The following is a 16,656-nucleotide window of genomic DNA, read 5'->3' as shown; positions in this document are numbered from 1 at the left end:
ATAATCAGGATTAAGGTTTTCACCATAATTGAGCAGCTGCAGTTTGAGTCTCTCGTATGTGAGCTGCCATGTTGCTTTGTAGTCTTTAACACTTCCTGTTTTCTAACAGCTATGAAGGCAACTCGCCAGCTCCCGCCTACCAGCCACCGAGCAGCGGAGCGAGCGGAGGCAGTTACGGCAGCAGTGGAGGGCAGCCTGGTGGTAACTACGGGGGCAGCGGAAGCCACCCACAACCGTCTCAGCACGGAGGAGGTCACTACAACCAGCCGCCGAGCTACAACACCCCTCCTCCGCCGAGCTACAGCCAGCAGAGCCAGTACGGGCAGAGTGGAGGTGAGGGGTTGTGTAGCTGTTGATTACTGATTGAAAGCACATCAGTGTTTGGTCTGCTGAGGTTGGAACTTTCTCTCAGGATATGGAGGCGATAGCCCGCCGATAAGTGGAGGAGGAGGCGGAGGATACGGTGGTCCTGATGGAGGTTATGGAGGTCAGGAAGGCCGTGGGGGCAGGGGCCGCGGTGGAGGCGGATTTGGAGGCCGCGGTGGTGGCGGATACGATCGAGGTTTTGACCGAGGCGGCCGAGGTGGTCCAAGAGGAAGAGGAGGCATGGGGTAGGTGTCATCAATCATTGACTTATGAGTCACAGAAGCTCAGGGCTGTGCTACATCTTAATGTCTCCACCCATCTGGTTTTACATGGAGCCGCACTACTTCCTTCTTTTCCTGTAAAAAAAAAAAAAAAGAAGTAGTGATTCATATTTACACCTCTGACCTCACCTGCTTGTAAGAGTATGTAATCCTCAGTGCTGCAAGAGATCCCGTGGAGCGCCTCTCCACCCAGCCCAAAAACGCTGAAGACCACATTGCTAAAGGTCCAGTGAGTCGACATGTGGTTGAAAAGTGAAAGAGCCAAAGCTGTGAATCATCTTTGCAGACTCCTCACACGATAAAACAGATTCAAACCCAGACCCTGCTGCTCTGAGGCCACTGGACCACCTTACCACCAAATCAAAAAGAAACGTGAAATGGCCACAAAAAAGCAGTGTGTTCTGAAACATTACAGTACTCACAAGAACAGGTGAATGAAACTCATCTTTGAAAACAGAAGGTGGAGGCAGCGAGGAGAAAGTGTGACCTTAAACAGGCTTATTTCATCTGCCTGCAGGTGTGTTTTTTACACATTAAGAGCACAAAGGTAAAAGTTTTAAAAGCCAACATCTGTGCTGTGATATCAGCTCGTCCTATAAAAGAGAGGACGTCCACTCAGCTGGGTTTTCTTGGTTCATGGTGGTTTGCGTTGTGGTCCGGTTGACCCTGTGCAGACCCGCCTGACAGTGTGATGAGGTTAAAAACAAATAAAAAAAATCTGGTCAAGAATGGATCAGTAAGCCAAAAATGAGAGGTTCACAGCCAGAACACAAAAACAACACTGCAGCCAAACTCGGTTTCTTTTATTTTGAAAATCTGCGCTTACTCAGCGCTACTTTGTGGCAACATGGGTTGAAAGTACTGTTTCCTGTTCTGCTTAGTCAGTGCAAACACAACAGAATGATCGGTGCTCTCTGATCAGAGAGGATGAAGTAAATCTCACATACTGCCAATGTATGGATTATTTGTTCATTATTGAAGTATTGATGTTATTTCTATGGAGCTATAATGTCTGACAGGGTTCATTCAGTGTTTTGTGCCATTAAGCACAACAGGTGGCACGCCTGTCTATTCCAAAACAAATTCATAAATAATAAAGATACAGCTTGAGACAATAAATAAGGAAGCTATTATCAGCTGCCTCTTCAATAAGATCCTCGTCACGTGGCTGAACTTCGTCTCGTCTCCAGCTCTGATGCCTCAGTGAGCTCGGCGTCGTGGCAGAATCTGGTTAGTGTGGACCTCCGTTTAAAAAAAACAAAACAAAACAAGAACTGCCACCAGCTGCAGTCCAAGAGGGTGGAGTCAGGCGGAGGTGGAGTCAAATGTACTCCAAGCTTGTTCAAGTCTGTCCAGCTCGAACTCCAGAGTGATGGTGACACACAGTAGTGATGCGGCCATCGAACTATCGACTGTGAAAACGCGAGCATGGCCCGCTATGTTTACAGTGCCAGCACTTTCAAAATAAAAGCAAAGGAATTGTCTATGAATGCTGATGAGGCTGTAGTCTTACATGGATGTGTTAGGGTTATTTTTAGGGTTAGGATAACCCTAAAGTATGGGACACACTGAAGATGCTGGGATGTGATTCAGATTTGTCATTTTCAATAGAATGATTGTTTTAATACCACTGACTCGATTCATCTATTCCAACCTTGGAAAAGAAAAGATGCAAATGTAAAAACGAAGGCTCCGCTATGATACAAATCAGAAACCACAACCACAAAAATTCCAAACAGCTCAGGAAAAACTGAATTCAATATCATTCATTCATCACACATTACTGTGAATTGTTGTTGGTTATTCTCTCAGCTCTGATCCAGCACTGGGAAAACTACGTGTTAGTAAAAGTTACAGGTGCACTAGCAGGATGCTGTAATAAGGCTAATGCACAAAAGAGAAGTGCACGGCCACGGGTAATTGGTGTTATTACCCAGAGGTCTGAATACTTGCAGAGGCCTCAGTGGTTTTGGGTGAAGCTGGATTAAAACAGCAGAAATGGATAATGGGTTGGAGCAAAGCTTCGTAAAGCCAATGAATTAAATGTACAGAACAAAGAACATCAGCACTGATTGCTTGAAGCTGTGAAGCATAAACCGGTAAGTTGATGTTTTTGTTCTTCTTACGAGGTTACGTAGTCTCTCGTTTTCTTCTTTGTGACCTCATGATGTTAGAGCTGGACTCAGATAAACTAGTTTCCCATTCCATTATGTATTTTCTCATCCATCGTGTACTTCCTGTACATCTCCTTCCACACTGGGTCATCTTGATATTCGCCACAGTGAGAACTAATCAGCTGATAAATCCAAGTTTACAAATGACTTTGGGGTATTATCAGTTTTACGATGGATGAACACGTCAAAGAAAGATAATGGTATGTGTGTTGTGCCACATCTGGAGTTCAAAAATGCCATTCAGCTATAAATAGTAAAGTATACAGTTGCTTCAGAAAGTATTCAGACCCTTTGCACTCTTTTTGTTTTAAAATACATTTTTTATCTGTAATTAATACTTTGTCCATCGATCTATTTTCTGCTACTTACTTGGTCCAAGTCATTGACCGGGTAACCAAAGATGCCGTACGGCGAGTTTTTCATCTTTGCTTGTGTCTGAAATGTTTCTATAGAATAAAGTGTGACCTTCACTCTGCCTACAAACTAACACACCTCAGTATATCACCATCACCTGCCTTTTTCACCTGTTACCACCACCTTCCCCACCAGCCCTTGCAGGTTTACTGTACCATACTCTGCTTTAATCACTCTTTGAATCTTCTCCTAGGCTTTTACCTTCTCTCCAGGCTGGCTTTCTACTCTTAAGCCATCATTTGGAAAATCACATTATGGGGAAGTCAGATTTAATAGTCTTCTAATAACACAGGATATATTACTTAAATACTAATCAGTCATTTTGGAGAAAAGTCTCAAACACTTGGGAATTGCTGCAATTTGTGTAAAGACAGGGTGTCTACGGGTCCTTAAAAAAGACTTGAAACTCTAAAAACCGCTGAAGAAGAATAACATTTTCTTGAATTCAGTTAAGTGGGTCTCAAACATTTTAAAATCATGTCACTGAGACAGTTTCCAAGACACAAAGCTGCTATTTTGGCCTCCTCTGCATAATTAGGTAACAACAATGTGACCGCATCAATTTTTAGAAGCCGACGCTGTACCTGCGAGAGCAAATGATGTGTAATCTACCTGGTGAATAGCAGCTAATGGTTTGGTCTGCTGGAAAGATATCAGCTGAAGAGAAAACGGGTGGGGTTGGGTTTGCTACACACTTTTCCACTGGCGTGTTCTTACCAGCTTAATTTTATAGAAAGGTATAAATATCAAAGTGCTTTCAACCGCTGGGTGAAAAAATTGTGCCTCATTCAGTTCGGTTTTATTTATATAATGCAGTTTAGAATGAAAAGCATGTCATGGATAATTTTACCCTTTTAAAAGTATAATTTTTAGCTTTACTTTGTGTAAAAAGCATTGCAGACAGTAACTGTTTTATCTCAGGATAAAAATACATAAGTACTTTAAGTTAAAGCCCAGTGAGACCCAGCCTCAGGCCTGAGCACGGTAGAGAGGCCCTGCTGTCCAACCTGCTCAATGATCGAAAAGGAAAGAAGGTCAAACACACGTGAATAGGAATAAAAATACTTTTGGCTGTTAAAGCCTGTGGCTGAAAATGCTGATAGAGCAGTCTGCGCCGTGTTGTTCAGACTCGGGAATAAAAACAAATGAAAATTTGACCTGATGTCAGTGTGTTTTCACCTTTGTGTTACTCAAAGTGAAATCTTTAAGGTCTGAAGGTTCTAAATTGAAGTCGTTCATACCTGTAGACACCCTGTGTTGAGTGAATAAAGGTTTTCCGAGACCTTTAAAGAAACAAACAAACAGCACCCACCAAGGGATCAGAGCTCTGATGTTTGGGTTTGTTAATTCTCTTATGATGAAATAAATGGAACTTGAAAGTTTTTACACCTTCTGAGTCAGAAATGCAAATTTCAGCTAACAGGGTTTGTACACTGGCCTCTTGTCCATGGGTTACATCAACATGCAGTAAGGGTACATTTGGACAATGCCAGCGAGGAGGGGTGGGTTTAGCAAAGACGCTGTGAGAGTGAAGGTTAACCTCAGCCCATTGAGAGAAATCGCTGTCAGCTCCAGCCTTCAATGCGTGTCGTTTTTCTCTTCCTCTTCATCAGAATGGGCGATCGTGGAGGATTCAATAAGTTTGGTGGTAAGTGACAAAAAACTTCAACACTTGAGTGAAAAGGTGTGTCAAAGCTAAAAGGGAGTAAGCTCAAACTCTGGTACTTCAAGTGTGGCTTGGGGGATAAAACTTGATTCTGTCTGAAAAGCTGAAGAAAAAACAGCTATTTAACAGTGAAGGTCAGGCGAATGTTAAGACTTTTGATGTATACTGTCTCTAGCATGACTGTACAGATAATAACACCCATCGTGTTTTGTGTGTTTGACTTGAAATGTCCATCGGAGGGAGTTAAAACTGCATCATTAGCCCTTCCACTGCTCCTCTGGCACTCGGTGTTTGAATTTGAAGTGTGGATGGTGACAAACTCAGTGACTGAAGTGAGATAAGTGTTGCTTACCTTATCGTGTTGTGCAAATGTGACAAATCGTGTTAAATAGATGAAATGACCCTAAATGGTTTTTAAGGCTTGGCTTGAAAACCTGTTGACAGATGTTTTGATTCTGTTGTACTTTCCACCAAAGACGGTTGAAAGGTAAAAACTGGTTGGGTTGCACACACTGGGAATTTTTTTCACATGACACTGACTCTGGAACTCACGGTGATGAAAACTGAAAATTCTTGGTTCAGTTGCAAATCCATTTGGAACAATAGAACAAGAGGCATGAATGCTTAGTCATACCCTCAGATCTGGGTTGATCGTATAGAAAGGCGGGCATGCTTTAGCTTTGTTAAAGTAATTACAGTAAGAAAGCCCCTATCTAAATTCTTACCACTGCATCCGAGAATATGCTCATTCAGGCTGAAGAGGGTTTTGCTTTTGTTCTTTTGTGATCATAAAGAGATTAAGTAGTAATGGCGGTAACTTGATGCATTCCACTGTAGTTCTACTACATGTCTGTGTAGACTCTGTCAGTGCGCCCCAGGGCAGCTGTGGCTACAATGTAGCTGCCATCACCAGTGTGTGAATGTGTGCGTGAATGGGTGGATGACTGGATATGTAAAGCGCTTTGGGGTCCTTAGGGACTAGTAAAGCGCTATATAAATACAGGCCATTTACCATTCTCAGTCATCCAGTCATGGTAGTTTTGAGAGCTCGAAAAGAAGGTGACTGGACTTCGTTGGGTTTGCAAAGACGTTTCACCTCCCATCCAGGAGGTGAAACTCCCTTCAGTTCTAGAAACAAGAGGTGGAGAGTCCCAGGTATTTAACCCACAGTGGGGTAGATTTTGAGAATGTTGAGAATGTCAAATTTGAGAATTTGACAAGATGAACATTGGTTTGAAAGAGGCCATCTATGCCTACTCTGAACGACGGCTCATGTGACACCTGCAACGGTCAGCAGTGGGAACTGAAGAAGCCTTTTGGATGAGAGGCGAACGTCTTCACAAACCCAAAGAAATCCAGTCATCATCTTTTTTTCAAGCCCTTCAAACTGTTTGGACAATATTTCTTGAAGGAAATGTTTTCAGTTGTTTACAATCCTGCTAATAAGAAGCACAAACTGATACGGATCGGAGAGTTTATATAAATGTGGGCTTTTTATTTAAATTACCAAATTATTTTAGTTAAAATTTACAGGTAGCACGCCCAACAAGGTTCTAGCAATAAATGGTGTTTACCCCGCATGGCCACTGTGTCTGTATTGGTGTCATTCACCACCCAAAGATTACCACTCCAAGGCCATTTTGAAGCAGCACAACAGCTGCGGAAAAAGCAAACGTATGCTGATTGAAAGGTGTTTTCATTAGAGACATTGTAAGAGCAAAACAGGGTTCAAAGAATGCCTTGCAAAAATCTCTGGGTAACTGCAAAGATGCTGGACGTTCTGCCCATCAATTATCTGCTTTAAATCAGCTGAACCTGAAAGTATGAAAAGTGTTCACATTTCTAGTCATTCTTTACTGGTTTTACTGGTGATTCTGTGATTCGGGGACTATTACAAAAACATTGCAGGAGGAGGCTCAAATAATCCTGAACAGAAATCTGTGGGAGCCTTCTGCATGGTCAGATATGGCGGTGGGCCACCCCTCCCACCATAGAGCCAATCAGAGTGCTGACTGTATCACTGGACTGGACTGAGCCAATCAAGAAGCTTTTCAAACACCAATCTGTGATCAGACTCATAACATCTTTTGAATAATTCAGTTGGTGAGAGTATTTTTTTGGAAAAGTTAGAGCTCTTATTTATTCAGACAGAAACTTCATAATAAACTTGCTTCTAGGATGAGTTTTGTTTGTTTGTTTTAAATCCTGACCTTTAGATTGATGTTACGGCACTTCTTTTTTTTTGGATTGTTTCAGTAGGGCTTGGCCTTGTTTGCCCAAACTACTTGGAGATGTTGACTGGGATTCCTGCAAATGGCGAGACCCTGTTGTAGAAGGGCTGTAGTAATCTAATACATACTTACTTAACTCGAACTTTCTTTAAAGATTGTTGAGTAGTTTATTGTAGGGTTTAATCTCCCAGGCTCTGATTCTGCACCGTCCTCAGTGTGGATGGGCTCGAACACCATTGTCTGCCCGCCTTTCTGCAGAAAACTTTGGAATCAGTTTGGAACAATAGAACAAGAGGTACGGATGCTTAGTCACATCCTCAGATGTGGGTTGATCATATAGAAAGGTGGGCGTGCTTTAGTATAATTAAAATAATCACTGGTTATGTGTTTAGTGTAGGAAAGTCCATATCAAAATTCTCACCACTGCATCTGAGAATAGATGCTCATATTCAGGCTTCTGGTTTTGGTCCGTTCTGATTCTTCCAGTTTACTCATTGCTGGGGTGGGATGTCTTTAAGATCCACAACATCACAAACATCACAAACACCAACGAGGGCGTATGCTTTCTAATGAAAAATCTTCAGTTTAGCTGCAATGTAAAGTTTTTTATTGTGCTTATGTGGAAGAGATGTAATAGAAAAAAACGTTTGTATTTGAATTATTTAAAGAAATAAAAGGTCATGAAGTCATTGACCCCTGTTAGGGTTGGGCATTAACTTAAGGTTTTCCATCCAGCCAATAAAAGTTCAGCTATCTGCGACTACTGATATAATTGTGGAGAGGGTGGTGTCTAGTTTCCTGATTATTTCCTCATAAGATTCTCAGGGAGCCAATGCCAGATGCTCCACCCTAACCGATAGTTGTTTAATGTCAAAGATAGTTGAAAATGAGCTCAGTGAAAAATAAACTGGAAACTGAAATCTTGATTTTTAGCTTGGGACACTGATGCCTGCTCATGTTAGTTACGGATCAGATTTTATTTTCTATTTTGGTTTTTTTATTTTGGTTTCCTCAGTGAGTTGTGCCCAAAGACTGGTTCTCCTTGTTTGCACAGCCACAAACTAGAACAATATATTAAAAAAAGCCCCCAAACTAGTCTTTTAATGTCAGATGGACACGAGCAGATCTGCTCCTGCAGGCGGTTTGCCTTTGGCGTCCGATAACCAGTCCCGTGTTTGTTTAAAGAGGGAGCATTGAGCCCAAGTTCCTTTCAGAAAAGTGACGGGACCTGATGCACTGAAGCGCTTCGTAAGGTGTTTGAGGTAATGTCTGAAAACCTGCACAGGTGAAGATGGTTTTCTGAGCGGGTTCAATTGTCAGAATGGCAAACATGGCGTTCGTGTTCCCAGGACGTATGTTTGAGCAGTTTGCAAGAATCCTTTGTTGAGCTGTGGGAAAACTGAAGTATCCAATGGGATCAATTAATGACATGTAGGGCTGTTCCATAGAAATTAAAACAATTGTGTTTCAGTGTGTTTGACTGGTTCAATGATTCTGTAATGTTGGTGTTAAAGAAAACGCTTCAACATGACTGCAGCAATTCTTAAAAAACCCAACATGTAAACAAACCACCTTTAAGGCTCTTTCCAAAGAGTCTGCTTGTTCTCGTTGGAGAAAAAAAGGACCAAAGCCAATGCACAGAAATAGCTACAAGGCAGTATCTCAATCAAGTGGACGGTTGTGTTTTTTACACTTGTTCCTGGGACTTGGAGCCACTCGCTGACCTCAGTGGAGCGTGATAACGATGAAGCGAATGAGCCGAGACATGAAAAACGTTCAGACAGATAAACCTAAAGAGAGTTTGATAGTAGTGCTGGATATACCTGTGGGGATGAGGTGTGCATGAAATGAATTAACTATTAGTTAGACCATTGTTTGTGTGTGATGGAACAGCTGACCTTTTCCACACCTAACATCTGTTTGTTTTTGTCCTTAAGGACCAAGAGAACCAGGACACGGAGGATCCGGCTTCAGTAAGTGTTTCCTGTTTTCTTTGTTCAGCTACCAGCAAAAGCCAGTTTCAGTCGTTGGTGTGATGTCAGTCTGAGAGATGAACTAAAGCCAATAAATTCAGAAGAAACGACTACAAATATTTCCTCCTATGCCAAGAATTTACCAAGACATGGTTCTCTTGGCTTTATAATTGGCAGACATTTTTCACTTTGTTTTAGTTTTCTTCCGATAATAAAGCCTACATTTACTGAGCACTTTTAGAGACACTTCTAGAGAATTAAGCCTTTTGGTAGTTCCTTTAGCACAGAGGTCTCTATCCCCTGTCCTCGAGAGCTGCAGTCCTGCAGCTTTTAGATGCGTCCTTGTTCCGAAACCCCTGAATCAAATGAAAGGCTTGTTGCCAGGCCTTTGCCAAATTTGATGGTATGCTGCAGAGCTAATTCAACAATTTTATTCGCCTGTGTTGGAGTAGGCATGCATGTAAAAGCTCCAGGACAGTAGCTCTCAAGGACACCCCTGCTTTACGCCATTGTTACTGCTTGAATTACATCACTTTATATGATTTTCTAACAGTGCAGGACCAGGATAACTCTGATAACAACACCATCTTTGTGCAAGGCCTGGGAGACGACTACACTGTTGAATCAGTGGCTGACTTTTTTAAGCAGATTGGGATCATTAAGGTAACATATTGATTTGTGTTTGGTCAGTAATCAATAAAGCATTTATTTGGATGTGTCATGTATAGATGACTGGTTAAAATGGTAAAGAAGCGCCGGCTTGATGTTAAAGTTTAACAAAAACTGGAATGAAGCCATTTTCTTTCTTGGTTCCCCGATCGCTCGTCATAAAATCTTATGTTACACTTCAGAAAAAGAAGAAGAATTTCATCATTTGGAATCTAAATGAATTTCTATCCTTTAGTCTGATTTCCATGGTAACACACAGCACCTGAACTGTTGTGCTGTTCACAGTTCTGGTCCATGGACTTTCATCCCTTTCCTTCTGTCCTCTTAGGTAAACAAGAAGACAGGCCTGCCCATGATCAACCTGTACACGGATAGAGAGACGGGGAAGCTGAAGGGGGAGGCCACGGTCTCCTTCGATGACCCCCCCTCAGCTAAAGCTGCCATCGAGTGGTTTGATGGTGAGTTATTACCTCTGAGCTTTGGCTTCCCCACTGTTTGAGTTTCTGTTGGTGGTTTAAGTGGTTTTATAAGGTTTGTATCTGGAAACTAGGCTTTGATGGAACTGACTGCTAAAGTATAAGACAAATAAGGATTATGTTGAACTGTAACTCATGCAAAGCTACTGTTGGAAAGTCCAAGAATATGGAGCTAGAAAGGATTATTGATTTCATACCTCATATCTGATCCTTTGATATTCATCGCTTTACTCCAGGTAAAGACTTCAATGGAAACCCAATCAAGGTGTCCTTTGCCACACGCAGAGCTGACTTTGGAGGCCGAGGAGGCATGAGGGGAGGTAGAGGGCGAGGAGGCGAGTCACTTTCTTTTTACTTTTAGTTTTATAAAGTGAAAAATTATAACCTTGTAAACAGCAGTCGGACCACACGGTGCACTTCACAGGTGAACTTTGAGTCGTAACAAAAATGCTCGTTTACTGTTTGCAGTGAATTAAAAAGCTTCAGCCTCGCACTGAACCATCAGTCACGTGTCCCGCTGACAGATGCTGTGGCGTTTTCTTCCGTGCAGGTCCGATGGGCCGTGGAGGGTTCGGAGGCGGTCGAGGGGGAGGTTTCCCAGGAGGCAACGGTGGCAATGGAGGGGGAGGAGGTGGTGCCAGTGGTGGAGGAGGGCAGCAGCGAGCCGGAGATTGGAAGTGTTCAAACCCGTGAGTTTTGATGACTCCTCTATGACAATAAATTAGAATTAAAAACACAACAAAAACATCTTGTACAATGATTGCTTAAAATATGATGCCAGATGTTTTAGTTTTGCTCAGTCTTACCTTTATTTAATGTAGTAATCTTTCTACGGATCTGTTATCAACATATAACAGTTCTTCTAAAGTCTTCCTTTCTTCTCTTCAGTAACTGTGGGAACTTGAACTTCTCCTGGCGTAATGAGTGTAACCAGTGCAAAGCTCCGAAAGCTGAAGATGCTGGTGGGATGCCCCCCATGGAGCGAGGTTAGATACACCTGGATAAATATTAGATAAATAAATAGGTGAACATTTGTTGACTCACAGAGTTTACTCAGACACTTAAAAAAGGCTTTATGTGTTTAACCGGGCACGCTCTGTTTTGCGTAACTATTTCTAAATCACTGCAGAACTGGGACCACGTGAGCTAGCACAATAATTTGTTTTGCATATGAAACCGGAGGAGTTGCACTTACATCTGATGCCATCAGCTTGTCCCAGGTCCTGGTTTCCTTCCACATATAGCTTTGAAAAACTGCATAAAAAGCGCTTGCAGCAACAAAAACATAATATTCCAGAAACACGCTTTGCCGATCCCATCAGCTGTTCGTAACACTTCCTACGTTGGAATATAGGTCAGCGCGAACTTTTGCATGTCCGCCATTACCTGCCCGAAACCGGAAGTGACGTCATTTTCATGGAAATTTTAGTTTTTTACCCTCGGGGCCTTATAAGCCTGTACTGGTGTTTTTAAAAGTCATGTTTGACTTTTCTGAATAGTTTCTGGGATGCTTAGAACTCAAATTGCACTGCTGAACATTTATTTTGATGCAGATGCTGTTTTTTTGCAAATTTGCAGTATAATATTTATTTTTGTTTTTCCTGCAGTATATAAAAATTAGTGTATCTCAAAAATAAAACTATGAAGACACTCAAAATAAATTTCCTGTAGTTAGAAACTATTTTGTGCAACTTTTTTGCATTTACAGTTTTGAGGGATAAGCCTCTTAAATTTCTCTAAGTAGAAATATATGTAAAAAAAACAAAAACCATTTCCAATTTTTGTAGTTTATTGCACATTTTTGCAATTTATGTAATTACTATGCACTTAATGCAGACATATTATCAAAATTTGGGCTGTAACAGTTGTATTGATGTATAGCAACTTGAAATGCTCCCACAAATGGCTCCACAGCATGTAAAAGTATAAAGATAAGCTCTGGCGGACTTGGTTCTATGGTAGGTCTTAAAGGGTTAAGGTCAAAACATGCATTAAATAAATAAAAACACATGTAGTTATTATTAAAGTGTGTAGTTGTTCCTGTTTCTGCTTCACCCACGCTGTCACGAACACCAAACAGCGGAAGCAGAATTTTCCAAGTGAGCTGACCTGACTTCCTGTCACAGATCACAGTTTTGAAATAACTTTCACGATACCCTAAAAGTTCACTTCAGTTAAATTCCATTCACTGTTATTTATATGAATCACGGTTCTCTCAAGGCGCTTTATTGTTTGAGGTCGACCGTACAATAATACAAAGAAACCGAGAAAACGCCAACAATCATATGACCGCCTGTGAACAAGCGCTTTGGCGACAGTGGGAAGGAGAAACTCCCTTTTAACAGGAAGAAACCTCAAGAGAGAACCAGGCTCAGGGAGGGGCGGCCGGTTGTGGTGAGGGGAGGAAGACAGTACAGAAGAAGAGAATTAGCAGCCACACGTGGAGGTAACTTTACTTCCTGCCGACCAAACGCTGTTCGATCAGCTGGTTTTTAAGTGAGGCGCTGTTTGGGTATCACTGTCTCCTGTAATATCACAGTTTCAGTTCGTGCCTCAGTTGTTTTACACTCAGAGGATGAACAACAGAAATCATGCGATCACATCGATCGGATCACGAACAAAAAGAGCACGTGCAGACTTTTATTATGGAGTGAGAAAGCTGAACATGTTGTTATCGTTCGTGTTGTTCAGTCGTTCTGAGTGTTTGTTTTCAGTCTGACTGAAACAGAAGCTGAGTGTGCCCTCCGACCCCGACGTTCGCCCGGCCGGCTGCTTTGTTGTTCTGGAGTTCGTCCTAAAGCCTTTGTCTCGGCTGCTTTCAGGATGTACTCTGTGTACACTTCTACTGCTTGTGTGTTTAGCTGTGGGAGCTTTCTGTGGTTTAGCACAGCTGTAGTTTACCTGATCAAAGAGAAGAGCACGCAGACATGTGTCCGCTCATTTTTATTTTTTATGTATTCTGCAGTTAGATATGTGATAGGTGGGCGGGCTGTAGATTAAATCATGTTTTATTTCATGTCATTGTCTGATGATATAAAATCTACTGAGATCTGCTCTCTGAGCTCTACTGATGGCTGAAATGAGCGATGACGAGTGAACGCGCGTTAGCATCAGTATTTATCTCACGCAGGTCATGTTCGTGAGATAATCTTGAACTATTTCATAAATGTGGCTGAAGAACACATGCTTGCAGTGGAGCGTAGCTGCTTATCGCTGTTTCTGGATTACCGGATTACAAAAGCAAAAAGAATGAGGATTCAGGTGACGTAAACTCCTCCCTGAGATAACTGATCTCCACACGAGGCGGCTGCAGGACAAAAATGTCTTCTATTTCCAGTAGTTGTTACATTTGGAAGTAGTGTGTTTGTGACTTGAAAACAAGTTTACATTTGGTAATTTTTAAAGTTTTCTCGTCGTGATTTTAATGATAAGCGCATCCTCGCAGACTCTGGCGACCACGTTTCTACATCTGCATCAGGATGGTCGACTTGTACTGTGCGATCGCGTAGTTCTGATGACTTTGTAACACGCAGACACACAGTTATGTGCTCAAACACACACACAGCAAGAATCAGAATACTTTATTAATCCTTACAGAAATTATGTAAAAATTCTGAATAAGGAGAAAATAGCAGGAGCAACTGAAACAACCTGCAGCTGCCGTTTGTCACATGCAAATGTATTCTATGATGCACGAATGATTAAAGAAAACCCAACCTTTTTAAAAAAAGAGTTTTTAGCAGTCGTTTAAAACAAGCTGCAGATTCAGCAGAGGAAGCTGTTCCAAAGTTTAGGAGCTTCTTGATTCAACAAAGAACGAGGAACCGTTAAAACTCTGATCGTAGCATCTGAGCAGCCTGGACACGCTCTGACCTTCTGAGTTGTAAATTGTTAATGACAAGTAGCTAAACATATGCCATTTTATGACCAGTAGTCAAGGTAGTAAATTAGCTTAACAGCTGCAGGCCATATATTATCCTTTAGTTCTAATGGTGTGCTATGTATGTAGTTTAGTCTCTATTATACTCTTGAATAAAAGAAACATAATCATTTGTAGTTCATTAGACAAAATGTGCATTACTCTGTATCCTTGATCAGCTGTGAATGTCTGACACTGTCTTCTTGAGAATGTTTTACTGCTGAATCATGTGAAGAAGGCCATAACAGGGAGACTAGGTGTCTGAGCAGAAGAGATAAAACCACATTCTTTACCCCCTTCCAGTTTCACACAGAAAGACAGGGAGGCAAGGTCAGGAGCCAGACACACTAAGAATTAGAAAAACATGTGAAGATGCAGCTTTTATGACAAGGAGGGGGGCCAGGATTAGCTATAAAAGTCTGTGAAAGTTGCCACCATTTTGAGACATGCTGTCGAACCTCTGCAGGCATCTCTCCCGTCCGGACGTTGTAATGCTCTTGTTGTGAATTGTACCGAAATAAATGTTTGTTGATTGAGCATATATACACCGAGTATTGTCCTTCCTTCAGCCCAAAGATTCAAAGAACTGCGTGTTTTCAACAAAATGTAATTAATGATATTTGAAAAAAGGGGAATTTCATCATTCATAGTTTATCTAAGATGGAGAAGAAGAACAGGGTGACCTGTGAATGTTTAAGACATCTCAGGAGGATAAACTTGTAGCTGTGAGGTTAATATTTCAGCATATTTTACTTTGCTGTAGGTTTACATTAGAGTAAAAGATTGCAGATATTGAATGAATGATTGCATTAAATCATAACAGACACAGTGCGGTTTATGAAGGAATCCTTCTGCTCTGTAGTGGTTTACTCTGGTTTCCTGTAATCACCTATATGTGTACAGCAGAGAAACATTTCAGTTTGGTGAGTCATGCATTCCCGCTCACCTCATTTGTTTCCTGGCAGGAGGTTACGGAGGAGGCGGAGACCGCAGAGGGGGGTTTGATCGGGGCGGCTTCAGGGGCCGCGGCGGCGACCGCGGCAGCGGAGGCTTCAGAGGAGGCCGAGGAGGCGAGCGGGGAGGATTTGGCCCCGGCAAGATGGATGTGAGGTGAGCAACAAGATGCACGGCAGCTCTGTGAGGCGGCGTGCCCGCGTGTACGTCAAGTGTTTTATGATTATTCATTTGGAAATCGATGAGTAATCATGACAGTTAACCCCTGGCCTTACAGATGTTTCCAGTGTCGGTGGAGTCAACGACACTTGCACACACGACAGACAGCAGGAGAACTGCTTTAAATGATTATAGACACACACACGTGGGAAAACAGATGTCATCAATCATAAACTCGAATTTTACTCACAGCAGATGTTCAAACTGAAAATGAACCATTTAAATAAAATCTGAGCTCCTGTTTCCCAGTCTGCAGGTTCCCCTCTTCTTTTCATGGAGCTCATGCCGCTCTGAAACCTGTTTGTACCGATCAGCACTGACGGAGCCTTCCCAGACGTGCCAGCACTTTTAGCCTGATTTGGAGTGTTTTGACTGTAAATACACGAGAAACAGGTTTCACGGGTTAAGATTTGGTCCCACTGATCAGATTTTTTAAATTCATTTCATTTAAAAATCTGTTTTGTTGATTTTGAAATCATTTATTTATTTCTTAGTCTGAGTATTGACTTGTTGAAGTCCAAGCTCAGCAGTGCCTCTGTGGTTTGTGTTGACTTGGAGAAACTCGACCGCTGGCTGGAAACTGCACTGATGTTTTATGTCTTTGTGTTTGGTTTCCAGGGGCGACCGCAGGCAGGAGCGGCGGGGCCGTCCCTATTAGCCCATCCCGGCCGCTCGCATGACGACCTACGTGTGCACAGGTGTCCGTGCAGCCCGCCCCTCTCACCTTTTATATCACTCCTTATTCAACACGTGACTCTCCCTGTGTTAGTGTTAGCTGTCGTGATTCATCCACACTGTCTGCTCAGCGGGGCGTCGTTTACCAAAACAAGCTTCAACATTTTAATTGATCAGATTTTATATCTGCCCGACTCTCCGGGATCATCACCGCTCTGTTCAGCTTCACGCTTTCACTCTGTCAGAGTAGCTTTGCATGATTCCCAGCTCAAAATATTTATGTCTGAGACGTGAATAAAGATCATCAGCTGGCGTCACTATCTGTCCAGATTTTCAGAGAAACGTGTGCTCAAAGTGAGCACCGTTACCGGTGTTTTGATCCCTGCTGATGAACGCGGCACCTCCTCCTGATGTTCGGCAGGGTCAGTGAGCGACGTACGACGGCTCAGACCGTTTGGGATCAAGAGGCACAGATGCCACACCTGCCCGCTGATGCCAGCTCATTCTGATCATGGCCAGTGTGCGATGTAAACGAAGCCCCGGCTCTACAGCTGTGTTCAAGAACTTTTTACTATTTATTATTGGTGTTTTTGTATCGTGCTCGTGCTGCTTTTCCAAATGAAAGTGTTGGCCAAGTAA

The 16,656-nt window shown here is 42.3% G+C and overlaps 1 protein-coding gene across 1 annotated transcript in view; it reads left to right on the top strand.

The window, feature by feature from the left end:
• The window catches only part of fus (FUS RNA binding protein), a 20,092-nt gene extending 3,436 nt beyond the window's left edge, over positions 1-16,656 (top strand). Inside the window, exons 5-15 of the mRNA XM_026163946.2 lie at positions 110-333; positions 413-611; positions 4,849-4,883; positions 9,070-9,105; positions 9,659-9,768; positions 10,103-10,232; positions 10,487-10,585; positions 10,801-10,939; positions 11,139-11,236; positions 15,135-15,279; positions 15,961-16,656. Coding sequence (XP_026019731.2) covers positions 110-333; positions 413-611; positions 4,849-4,883; positions 9,070-9,105; positions 9,659-9,768; positions 10,103-10,232; positions 10,487-10,585; positions 10,801-10,939; positions 11,139-11,236; positions 15,135-15,279; positions 15,961-16,000 — 1,255 coding nt within the window. The 3' untranslated portion in view covers positions 16,001-16,656. The remainder of the gene's footprint in view (positions 1-109; positions 334-412; positions 612-4,848; positions 4,884-9,069; positions 9,106-9,658; positions 9,769-10,102; positions 10,233-10,486; positions 10,586-10,800; positions 10,940-11,138; positions 11,237-15,134; positions 15,280-15,960) is intronic.

The sequence above is a fragment of the Astatotilapia calliptera genome, chromosome 4 (genome assembly GCF_964374335.1).
Source record: "Astatotilapia calliptera chromosome 4, fAstCal68.1, whole genome shotgun sequence".
Taxonomy (NCBI): domain Eukaryota; kingdom Metazoa; phylum Chordata; class Actinopteri; order Cichliformes; family Cichlidae; genus Astatotilapia; species Astatotilapia calliptera.
Note: the sequence above shows the minus strand (reverse complement) of the source record. Positions and strands in the feature narration are given on the sequence as shown.